General features: G+C 38.0%; 1 protein-coding gene across 3 annotated transcripts in view; it reads left to right on the top strand.

Annotated features, from left to right (window-relative positions):
- LOC124162736 (probable phospholipid-transporting ATPase IA) overlaps positions 1–13,102 on the top strand; it is a 262,810-nt gene that overhangs the window by 92,010 nt on the left and 157,698 nt on the right. For 2 of the 3 annotated variants that reach the window (XM_046539361.1, XM_046539356.1), the window contains exon 2: positions 6,833–6,983. The exons of the other annotated variant lie outside the window; for it this stretch is intronic. In XM_046539361.1, the coding sequence (XP_046395317.1) occupies positions 6,902–6,983 (82 nt within the window). In that variant the 5' untranslated portion in view covers positions 6,833–6,901. The remainder of the gene's footprint in view (positions 1–6,832; positions 6,984–13,102) is intronic. 3 annotated transcript variants of the gene reach the window in all.

The following is a 13,102-nucleotide window of genomic DNA, read 5'->3' as shown; positions in this document are numbered from 1 at the left end:
TTCATAGTTTTATGACAAGTTAGTCATATTGGATACAATGTTAGACTTGCATTGTTTTCAGTTAAATTGGTGTGTGGTATATCTTAATTTCATTGGATTGCGTTATTGTAATTTATTAATTCAGTGTTCGTTCTAATTAAAATTTGTAAACCTTTTAGAGAAGATGTTTTTGTGACACTGTATACTTAGTAATTTCAGGGGATCACTCAGGTTTTTTTGCTGTGACATATATATTTCCCATGAAGTGATGCGGTCAATTTTTAAGAATATTTCTATATTGAAGTGTTAAAAGTGACCGCATCGTTAAACTTCTTTCATGTCTCGCCACCGGACGCAGTTGGCTGCCCTGAATACCGAGTTCCACACAAATTTATCATTTGGAGTGGCCATTAGGCACGCGCGTTTTACTTCGTCCATATTTCTCGCATCCGGCGGACGAATCGAAGCACTTTGAAAAATCAAAATTATCGCTGAATTGGGAGTTCTCGCTGAATTTCAAATTCGGTCGTGCGCGCAGCAACTTGTAATGATTTTGACCTACATTTGCCCCTTCCCTAGTTACGTGGCTGAATCTTCTCCTAATTCATTCCCTCAAATGGTGGTGGGTAGTATCAACACTCGTTGTTTTCTGCTAAAATATTCCATGAATTTTATTTCACCCCGTGACGTCAAACATGCTAAATAGTATATGCATCTTTGCGGCAAAATGTGAATGGGAAAATTGGAATTCGCTTTGAGCCGGAAATAATGTTTTCAAATTACAGTTATTAATTTTCTTATTTTCCAATGAGGCCGTATACTGCACTTCGCCTCAATTAGCAAAAAAAAACGCTTATAAGATCAATCGGGTGGCGTCAGTTATCCAAAGCTTTGCGTTCTAAAATGATAGTGTGGCCGGCTTTGCCCATGTTGGGAAATGTTACCGATATCTTATAAATGCTAAGTTGAGTTCGGTCGTTCAAATTCCCCCCCGTAGCCTGTATCAGCTGGAAGGGAGGGCTTAGTATTCATGTTTATGTGATAATATTTATAAATCCTCAAATACTTACCCCCGTGAAAAATCGATGAATTAATCTTATTTGTAGCATTTTTGGGGGTGAGGTTGACATGGCGGAGGACGGAGGAATCAGGAGACAATTTGTTGGCGACGCCAAAAATCGACTTGGATTTGAGTGGTCACTGGAGTGAGTGAGTGAAAGCACTTTTGACTTCTGTCTCCGGCGTTTGTGATTGCTGAAGGAACAAAATTGAAGGCAGTAAAAAATTGTCACTATCTTGTCTTACGTGTAATGGATTAACTTTTTACTGAATGTTTTTACACTATGATAAAAATGAATAATGCATTTGCCTTTTCTCTTTTTATTGTTAACTCTATACCGTATTAATTTATGCTCAAAGAATTTATTCACATGATAGATTTTTTCATAGATGTGGTACCACCTTGTCCTAGGTTGAATGCTTATATTTTGTATAGGATTATTTGTACTTCATAAAGCACATTTTACTTTGGATATCTCAATTTAATTCTTGAGAAGTCTTTAATAATTATTTCGAGGTGCCCATAGAAATCATGTTATTCTGAGTGAGAATTTACTTTTTGAGGGTCCCGTCAAGTGTGTACGTGCCAAGAGAGTTGGGAACAGTGTTGGGAATTTAGCTATCGTTTTCCCTCTCCCCATCTTGAAATGCCCCTACGAATCTTCAGAGTTGGCTTTCAGTTTTCCTCGACGCTACATCAAGAAGCTCTCCACTACGTCTCTTGATTCCCCTCTAAATAAGTGGTAAGAGGAGGCAGGCGGTTAGGTCCTCATACTCTGGCGCAAGAACTAACTGAAATTGCACTTGCTTCGGATTAAAGGCAATTCGTTTTTGGTGGCCGTAGGTTTCTATCGGTGCTCTTTCACGTTTATATATGCTTGAACATGCAAAACGTGTCCTGCTAAATCTTGAAAACTGGTCCTCATAGATTTATGTTTTCTTAATCACTACAGCAATCACTAAAAATACCGTTTAGCTGTCCTTAAGTTTCCCCTGTTTGTTTGGTGTAGTTGTCCACCCTTTTCTGTGAGAGTGGGAAGAAAACATTTAGTTGTTTTCGTGTAATTAGGATTTGAATGGGTATTTGTCTGGAATAAGGTGAAGGAGATAAGAAAAATGAATGTTGAGGAGGAGGACAAAAAGACAGCAAATTATACCAGTTTAGAGGGTGTTATGTGTCCGAGTATTGTATTTTACTTAATTTCAATTCAATTGAAAGAAATCTGCTGCTTCGTCTGCTACTGGTGCGTTTGCGCTCGTCTTTCTGAAGTCAATAAAAACTGTATTCATTACGAAACTGAAGACGGTACATGGCCTCGTTTAACGAACTAAAGCGTTGTTATTTACTTCTTTGACTTATGAAAATTGCTACCATTGCTGTTGCTACTCATACTCGCCACTAATTATTGTATCCTTTCTTTAGAAAATTTAGAATAAATAGGCGATTGGGCTGGCGCGGATATCAACCAGCATCAAGTTAACATTTATTGTGTCCCATAAAAATACCAGCGAAAAAATTGAGTTTAAGACTAAGACACGTTGGATTTTCTTGTAACCAAGATCATAGCATGGATTAGACATAATTTTCCTCAAACCTTATTCTTTGTGACTTTGAGAATTATGATGTGTTTGCTAGGATTTAAAACTCGTGCATCATTTTATCCTTCACAAATTTCAATGTTTTTGCGCAGTTCGTTTTTACCTTACTTTTTATAAGCAGTTATCGATCCAATTTCGAGAAATAGATGTTGTTGTTATTGTTGGATTTTGTTTGAGAGGTAAAGTACATTAAATATAATGACAGGTACCAAAAACATTAAATGGACCCATGTAAAACAACATTTCCTTACTCGAGTGCTCTTTAATATAAACGAGTCGGTAACTTCGCGATCTGTTTTACGATGTATAACTGTTCACCGTTTTGCATCCCTCCTTCAGTGATTCACCTGTCGCTCCTCGTTCGTAGCTGCGCCCTTCGTCTCCCGTAATGACCTGAGGTCACGTCACATAATTTAGCTCTTCCACTTCAAACATACAACGGTTATTTCTCCTCCAAACCCAAGCAGTGCTATAAAAAGGCCAGTCTCTGCCTCTGTTGCTTTTTTTCCACTATAATGGAACGTATGAAGGCAAGTAGTTGTCATTCAACCATTCCCATGAATGGTTGGATTCACAACGGAACCACATTCTGTGTCATTGAATTTTTTTCGCTTTCTTTGTGTTATGCTTGGGAAATATTAAATTTTACGGTCACGGTCTTTATTAAAATTTAATTTTTTAAATAGTTTTTTTTTGCCATTAATATTAAGAATATTTAAGTTATATTTCGCTCTAATGGAAAGAAAAATTATTGGACTTGTTGCCTTTTTTCTATAGATACGTTCCTGTATATTGTTGCAGTAGTTCGGTAGTAAATCCCTTTTCATTTCAATTTTGAGGTAATCAAACCTCTTTTTTTAATTATTTGATGTAAGTGACCTCATATATAAATGTGGCTTTTCTATAATACTTAAAAAAAAGTATGTCTTTGGTACCATCCGCCAGTTCCACTTGTCCATTAATTAAATTAATGATCTTATGCCTTGCTTTATTGTCTCTTCCCCTTCACTTCGGTTCTTCTACGATGCCTGAAAATTTTTATTCCCTTGGAGTAGTTTCCGCCTGAGCTGGGATGAGAAGGAAGGTTTCCGACTTCTCCAATCAGCCGTTTCCTAGGGTGGAAAATTGCTTAATAATCTGCGAGGGAAGTTAAAAGGGGCTTCTCGCAGGAAAACTTGAGAGTAACTTTGAAGTTGTCCCGTAAACTGATAGTGCTAGCGGTGAGATATTAAAGGTAATTTCTATGAACAAAGCTGAGGCTGCTTTAGTTTCCGTGGCTCATCAATAAACTTCCAACCCTTGTGTCTGTACCATCGAACATTTCTCTTACGCCAAAATGGAAAGGACTGAAATTTTATTAGAGACCAATTTCCAGTTTCGAAAATCGGCCAAATTAAAAGGGAAGTTTCCGACGAGCAAGTCAATAGGTATGATATACTCTGGTTTTGTTTTAGAAGTCTTAACTTACGTCATTGCACGGAATCAGTTTATCTTTGCGCATATTTAACTAAGCTATAGAGCATGTTTTTTTTTTCGAAGTAATATAAATATGGATGGGCAACACGAAAAAAACGAAAGGCGTGTGAAGAAAAAAACTTTTTTTTCATATGGCTCGGAAAGAACGTGAAAAAAAACTTTGTTTACTTCAACCTCGGTTCAGTTCCAAGCAAAGAGAGTAGGTATTTTTTTAACTCTATAAAATTTCCCTTAATGGATCCCTAATTTCGTACGTGTGATGAATATATTTCTCCTGATATATAGAATAATATATCTCCTCCTCCCTGTACCTTATAATTTATCGTGTACCTGAATGTGATTCGTAACCGCTGTTTGTGATGGATGGTTTTAAAGAGAAAGTTAGGAAAATAAGTTATTTGAGAGGTTGCTCGTTTTATTAAGTATCAGGACACCTGAAAGTGCTGAGTATGTCGGAATCTTGAGGGTGTAAGGTAAAACTTGCATATCGTTGGTGCGTCAGACGTGGGAGCATTTTAATTTAACGGAGGAAAGCATGAGACCTTGTGCTGAGCTTCGTGCGTAAGATTAAACACGGTGGCGTATTGATCGAGATAGGTATCCGGAGTACTCTTGCTAACAATTCCATCTCTTCAAGCTTGGTCGTCCTCTATCCGAAGCTCGGACTTGGGGGATTGAATCTTAAGCGCGATAAACGGCCATTCCATTCATAGCTAATGGAAGAGAAAAGGTATTGGTTCTGTCGCACAGAAAGGAAAATTCATGTTAATTCCGAAATCTAATTTGCGTCCGTATTCAATTCTACTATATCCTCTGCTTCATGTAAGAAAATATTAAACCGAGAGAAATTTCTGCAAGTGTGTTGATATTTTTATTTACTTGTTCACTATTATACTCGTTCTCTAGTATTATATTTTTCTTAAATAGTTATTCATTCTATTTTTCGCCAGTGAAGGGGTCAAAAATGAATTTCCTTATCCCTCTTTGCCTTTGATTCTCTGCCTACAATTTTTCAGTTTCGATGGTAATTTTTCTGTTTCGATCTTTGAATAAAAAGAAAAATAGATGTGCGAAAAATCCGCAGAGGAAAAACCATTCGCCTTGACCGGGATGAAGTCGCATCCCGGTCAAGGCGAATGATTTTTCCTCTGTGGATTTTTCGCACAATTTGTGCATTGCGGGTGACTCCGTAAAAGTTATCACCGTGGCTAGTTCCGGTATACTTGAACAAGAAAAATAGATAAGTAAATAGATAATTGTCTTGTTTCATTGTGTTAGCAGACCCCCATTATTTGCATTTGATAATGATTTAAACTTAATTCATTCCAATAATTCATTCTCGGGTATTTCCCTTATACTGTCGGAGGATACCTGTTAACGTTGCGGTGGATTTTCGTCTATGTTTTTTGGGATAATTTTTTTTGGTGTATAATCCCATTCTAGAGATTTTATATTTAATGAGACTCGGTCACCGTCATTCAATCGCTAGTACTTTTTTCTATTTGCTTCGCGAGTGAAATAGTGGTGAGATTTTAAGTTGTGTTAAAACATTTGAATTTGTGTTACATATTTAAATGTTTGATGTGACGTATTTCCCCTACGCCACCATTGCTATTGATCGAGGTTACTATTGATTTTAAATACTAAGTTCTTTTTTATCGAAATAGGCATTTAGTCTTAGGTTGTGATGAAGAGAAATTGGATAATCATTTGACTGCATCAAATTTTGCTGTTTTTTTCACTTTTACCAAGGGAAGTTGACTTGGCGTGCAACAAGTGCTTCAGAAACTTCATTTTATGTCTGTGTACACCTCTGTCGGTTATGTTTGATGGTACTCCTTCCGGTCATCGCTGCTATCGTTTTATCAAAATCTCTCAGTTATTTTCCCCCAACACCAGTTGGCCGAGGAATTTCCTTTTCCACATGGGTATCCACTGTTTATTTTTTAATGGTTATTTTTTGGTGTCTCTCTTGGTTGTATATATATTTTTTGGTCGCCATAATTTATTAGGCTGTTCACTTATATTTTCTTTTACCATTTTTGCAGTATTTTTTGAAATATTTTTCTTGCAATGTCTTCCAATTTTAACTTAGATATTTAATTTGAAGATTTTCAAATAATATTACTGAAACTAAAAAAATTATGTTATTTTATATTGTCGTAGGTGTGTTTGCAACACCGCAATTTCCCTTTTTAGTTCCATTACTCTGTCGTCACTGCAACTTCATGTATAGTCTATGGCCATTTTTTCACTCAGTAGTATTTCCGCTTTTTCACGCTTACATTGTCATTTTTGGTGAGGTCGCTGTTTGTATCCATATCTATAGCTTTAACATGGGAATAATCAGCAGTTATGTAGGGGAAAATAAACATAGCAATATACGACTACTAGTACAAATACTTGAATTTTGGAGGATCATGAATGTCAGAGTATCAAAGTTTCAATAACATTTGTGATATGTGTGTGGAGTTTTCATTTTTATATCTTATGGTAGGCGACCTAATTTACTCTTTATCTTATTAATTATTTTAATTTTCATCACATTTAATGGTATTACGTTTATAAGTTCTGAATGTTTCGTGTATAAATTATTTTATATTAATTATTATTATCATTATTATTATTTTAAATTATTCTCTATGTTTTTATTGGTTCTTTTTTAATAATTTTGTTTTCTCGTCCTTCCCCCCTGGCATCCCATGCTTTCTAATTTCAGAGGAGATCTAAACAATCCGTCAGCCTCGTGCTTCGTCCGCTTCAGTTCCGGCATTCAAATGTTTCAGGCATGCGATCCGTCCGTTCCTTAGGTGGTCGCCTTCGCCTTGACTCTCGACGGAAACTGAGACGACACATGGCACGCCTAAAAGGTAATTGGAAGACTCTTTGGTTTCCAAATGTATTGCGTAACTGCCGCTCTCTTATCTTGCTTCTTCATTCGGTAAAATTTATGTGCCTGTTAAGAATGCTCATTGCCATAGGTCTTGCTGTGGTTGTTCCCGACCGAGGATATTACAGAAAAGGATCCTCAAGTCAGCCTCTAAATGTGCTGTCACTCATCACGCATTCAAATATGTTTACGAGTGTGATCCGGAAGGGATCCGAGTTTCACTGGAAAATCAGGCATAGTTGGGGGTTTAAAACCGAAGTTTATATACATGGTGATGTGATATATCAAATTGATAACTTTTTAATGCTATTCCTCGTGATAACAAAAACTAAAATGCAAAATATTAGAGCAAAAGTGGATCGCATTGCATTCATCATCGCGCTGCGGATATTTTCGAAAACCGATTAAAATGCGACCGAAGTGGCAACAGAAATCAGCCTAGTGTGGGATGGAACTGGACCTACTCCTGCCAGTCCCCTTGTTCCCAACCTGCCGAGTTTGCGACGGAGGAATTTATATTATGAAGTTCACATGCATTGAGAGCGAGTACGCTCACATCGGGGTCGAGCCGAGACCATTTTGGGTTAAGGACCTCTGAGATATCCAGCATCTCAATTTGGGTTTTATTCCCTATTGAGATATAAAATATGGATACGGAAAATTGCAGATGAAATCAGTTTTCATTTGAAACTTAACTTTGAATTAACTGCTTTTTGCATCTCATTCATTTGAATTTGATCACGATGCAAGTTAATCGTTATCTGTCATTCATAAAATATCTGTTGTTTTTGAATTCATATTACGTGGTATTTCGTGAATTACGCATCAAATATACATTAATTTTTCGGAAATCAGTCGCTATTTTTGTGAGCTTGGCAAATAAAATTACCGTGATCTTGGCGTATGCCATTTTTCTGTAAAACACCGTCGAGTTGCTTAACTGCATCATGCAGTTAATACGACAGTATTTTTCATTTATTTTCAAAGAACTCTTTGAGCATGAGCTCTATGACTGTCTTTTTAAGCAAAAGCAATGATCATGGTTTTCTCGTTACCATTGAGAACGTATCTCTCTTTTGGCGTTTGCCAACCTTATCTATGCTAGTGCTAGAGGCTATATGTATTTGCCTAATCTGCTAAAGATCATCAAAAAAGCGTATCAATCTGGTAATCTTTCTTAAAAATATCTAAGAAGCCGAGTTACCAACCGCCAAGAAAGTTTCTTTACGGCGATCCCAAAACTTAAGTGTGCGTGCATTTGTAAATTTTTGCTACTAATAATTCAAAGTATGACTTCTATGCAGATTTTACCTTCTACTCATGTGTATTTTGAACGTTATTCTAATAAAAAATAAATATGTGTCTATACGAACTTTTTTTCTGAATAACCGTAAATGTTTTACGATTAATCGATATTTTTGTGCAACTTTAGAATCATGTTGAAAATTTGACCTTTTCATTTCGATTAAAAATCGATTGATCGAAAAATATATTTCGGCCGAAATTTTTCCATTACTACTCCCGCCCCTATCTGATAGTAGTGACATTGTTTTGTTTTTCGTATGGCCTTTGCCTCTGTATTACCCTTTCACCTCCGCCCTCTCCTTATTCATATCACTCAGCTCTGTCGGCATCCTCCCTTTCCCCTACGCCTCTCCCCACAACCGTTTTGACCTCTCGCCGTTTTGCCAAATTGGCTGGGCCGCCACTGCAGTGTTTGGATGGTTGGGCGTGTCCGCTTCCTTGCCCTCTCATCGTCTCTGTTCGCGTTTCGTTTCTCATTCTACCTTTCTTCGTGTCATCCACTTAATCCTTCACGCCATCTCCCGTCTTTTCTTTCCCTTGTCGGGTTTTGAGTGCTGTGTTGAATCAAGCCGGATGCGGACATTTTCATTTCCTGCATTAGTTTTAAGAGCATTTCTTTGTAAGCCTTTTCCGTGATTTCTCTACTTTTGTCGCGACCTTGAGATGAATTCTTTAATTGGTCATTCAGGGGTATGTAGCGCAAAGAATTTTTTTTTCTCGGCCTTTTACTACATGCATCATTCTCCTCCCCGTGGGAAAGCCAGGTCTTTTGAAGTACTCCAAGTGTTTTGTGAATATATTTCTTTGCAATAAATATTTCGTGATATTACTCATTGAGGTATTTACCACAAATATCACCAAAGTTGGGATAGACACAGTATAAAAGAAGACACACGTTTATTTTTTAATTTTCGGTGGCACCACCACCTTAGAGTTAGGAACAAGAGTCAAACTTTCTCTCCAATAAAACATACCAACTTTGGGCATATTACGTCAGTGTAGACAGTGAGCTCGCATTTAGGATTTATATTTTCTTGCTTGTGTCCCTAAGGACAAAAATATGAGAAGAAAGTGGTTGATGACTTACAGAATGGAGTTAAATACTTCATCTACTTTGTCAACGGGATATTTCTCTATGTAAATACACTCTTGAATCTCGGTTACCGTAGGGTTTTATCCAATCGCCAGTTTTTCTCGAATGGCCACCAAATTTAGTATGTATCACTCATTTCACTTATGTAAACAACCACAGAAATGTACCTAATAGTCTACCAATTTTAAGATTAAATGTAAAGGAAGGTGGCTACTCTCGAGAATAAATACTGATTACGATTAAACCTAGGGGAAAATAAGGAATATACGAGAAATATGAGGTTTTTAGCAGGGTAAACTGAACATTTGCTATTGTGATGCCCATAAAGTTAGCTGCATGCCAACGGAAAACCTAAAATTTCTACTCGTTTCTGCAGTTGGTTTCAGTTCAAAAACAGTGTAAATAGTACTTCAAACTTATTTTTGTGACTATAAAATAGTTTTTTATTACCTTTTAACAATCATTTGGATATGTAAGATTTAATACTTTCCCGGCGAACAACATGTAAAAACTCTTCTAGGGATACCGCGCGGTAAAGATTATATGAGAGCGCCGACGTTTCGGGTACCGACTCGCATATCATCATTCATTTGGATCATAATCATTTGGATCTCAACTCCGGCCGATTGGGGAAAACTATATAAGTTCTGCATGGTAGTTACTAAGTAAATGTATAAAATATAATTTTAGCTAGCAATGGATCTATTTAAACTCAATAGACAATGTATTTACAATATTACAATACTTGAAAACGTTTGTAATGTAATTTTTATTAATCGCATTATTATTTATCTGCTTACTTGTTCTCCACGCATCGCGCTAGTGACGACGCAATCAACGTTTTACAGAAAATCAGCCGCCACGATCAGGGAGACGATCAAAATTAAACTCGTATTTTGCCTTCTTAAATCCGTCTTAAGTCAATTTTTCCTTTGAGAAACTATTACAAAGCTCGACGACGATACTTCGATACCTTGCAATCTAGGCTCTACCGCTCTACTCTTTTGCAAAGTGAATGGTTTACCGTACGATGACGTCGGAAGTCGTTTCAGGTCACGCGACTTCAAGCTGTATTCGAGCTTTTATAATTAGCATTCAATGACGTTTTGAAGTACTAGGAGAGGTTTGGGTTATATATTTGAACTCGTGAGAAAATTGTCTATTCAATGTGACTTACTAGCACGATGAACAAATTTCATGCATGCCCCTCATTGCATCAGAAAACGAAATGCATGCTCTATGAGAACGCATTATAGAAGGGGAATGACTCAGCACTGCTCAGGCATTAATTCAATTGTCACGCATCTTTACTTTTTACCAATCAAATTCGTCATTATCACTTGTTCCGATGGAATTTTTACTTTAGTGGGAAATGTGTTATCTTATCTTATGTATCTCTGATCGGTATCGTACTATTGCTGTTGCAATATCTTACAAACCACGATCTGTGACTGTTTAAAAGACATTCAGTCGTCAAATCTTTATGGACTATGATGTGGAACGTGCCAAATACTGTGCATTGCAACCCGTGTCTTACGGTTTTGGTGATTTGGGCCCTAACAATACTACAGCCGTACCGGATTTGTTTAAAAGTAATAGCCACAATCTTGAATGTTTTCTCGTGCTATTAAGTAGCTCGGAAAAGGTGAGTTAAAGTTATTCTTTTCATAAGTGCTCCTCTGGGTCGTTTTTTGATGGAAGCAGCAGTATCTACTTACTTCGGAATCATGTGTCGAGTAAAAGATTCTTGTCGTATCGTACGTCCTCTTTATCCCATCCATTGAGCCTCCTAGTCCTTATCACACGCAGCTTAGTTCCAATACTATTTTGTGTTACGCATGCATTACAATATGCGGTACTGCATCGCTTAAATCAGGTGTTTTCTATCTTTACCTATTCCACCTCCTTGTTACTGTTTTGCGAAAGCAGTTTCACCCGTGTTTCTTGATCTGCCGAGGCACCAATTCGGCTTTCTTAAGTGGCCCTTCATTCTCCCTTCGAGGATTTTCGTATTCAATCGCTGCCATCAGAAACAGTGCGAGCAAAATGTCGATATCCTGTTTATGTTCTGTTAAGTATTTTATGGTAATTTCTTTAGGAACAGTTGTGTCTATTTAATTTAATGCAAAGAGGGATGGCAATTTTCCACAGATCTATTTTATAATGTCCAACGCTTTACGACCGCCAGGTCATTCTAAAGTACATAAACTCACCATGCATTATTAAACAAATTTGTGGAAAATTGCCATTTCTCTTTTTTCATTTAATCAGGATTTCATTCCACTTCATCTCGCCTGCCACAATAGGGTAGTTTCCTTCATCAAAGAAAACGAAAGGCATCGATTGCTCGCCCAGTTTAGACGAATGTTAATGGTCAATTTGGTCAGATTGGTCAATGGCCAGATTGGCGGCCATGCGATTTCACTCCACGTGGCGTCACAGGGGCCCATATGCTATACGAGTAGTCAGGAGTTTTACATCGTCTGAGATTACCAATGCATGCATGAGGCATAGAGCTCAGGGAAACATCTCTTAATATAATCACCCATTGAAATTGCCTATGGTCGGGAAGTTTCCTTCGTTTGATAGGGTATTAATAATCCTTATTTAATCAAAGCGCTACCTGCTAGCAGACTGCATCGAATCAGCGCTCATAGCCTCGCACCGAAGTGGTCTCACACGGCGGCAGCCGGAACCAGAATGACGTCACACGCGCTTTTCCCAGTATTCATACTTAGCTGTATTTTTTCGCGCGCTTTAAAATTTTCACTTTTCATTTAATCGCGAAAAATAGATATCGTCATCAAAAAATCTAAAAGCGTGAAATACGTACTTCAGGAGTAATAACCTTTCGATGTAGGCATTCAAAAAATAGGAAACCACCCTATTTCTCGTGTCCATGCTAGACGTGTTTGCCAGCAGTAAGAATTTGATAGCAGCGGTGCGTCGTCCCTCCAATGATATCAGTCCTCATTCAGTCGTCGAACGGTGCGGTCGTTTCCTTCGTTTCGGTCTCTGTGCCGATGCCATGGCCTGCTGTTAAGTCTGTGGCCGCCAAGGAAATCGCAGAAGTGGCAACTGTATCTAGTGCGGCAGTTGCTCTGCTTTATACCGCCCACGGTATAAGTCCACCGAGGAGGATCACGAGACGCTATAGATCGTTCAGAAGCCATGTTCCTGTGATACCTGTCTCGGGAAGGGCAGGGGAGAGCGGAAGTACGACGCCGCGATTAGGAGACATGGTTTCAGGACTCCTACTGACGTCGATTCCAGGGTACCAGAAGGTCAGCTGCCATCATCAGCTGCTAAACTTGGAACTCCCGAGATGTCAGCGTGGGAACTGCGGAACATGTTTTCAGAAGTCAATTGGAAATGATATTATCTGTAGATTGATCAAGTGCCAATTCCAAGTTAAGTAAGTGGATGGAGTGATTTGTCGGCCGGTGTTTCTTCAAATATCGATGAAATGCAAAATGAATCGTCAAATATAAGAGAGGCTGGGCCCTTGCTCGAAGAAAAAGTGAGTGACCCTGAGATCAAGCCTAACGAAGATGGACAAGATATCTTGAAAAACACTGCCGAGATTAAGGTTGAACCTTTGACTGTTGTTGACCATGTTCAAAATGTTGTGGTAAGAATATGCTCCGCCAGTGATGTGAAAACTTCCGCAGAGGACATTGATGGGATATTGAGGCCAAGAC

Source organism: Ischnura elegans, chromosome 7, assembly GCF_921293095.1.
Source record: "Ischnura elegans chromosome 7, ioIscEleg1.1, whole genome shotgun sequence".
Taxonomy (NCBI): domain Eukaryota; kingdom Metazoa; phylum Arthropoda; class Insecta; order Odonata; family Coenagrionidae; genus Ischnura; species Ischnura elegans.
The sequence above is the reverse complement of the archived record's forward strand: the minus strand, read 5'-3'. Positions and strand labels throughout refer to the sequence as shown.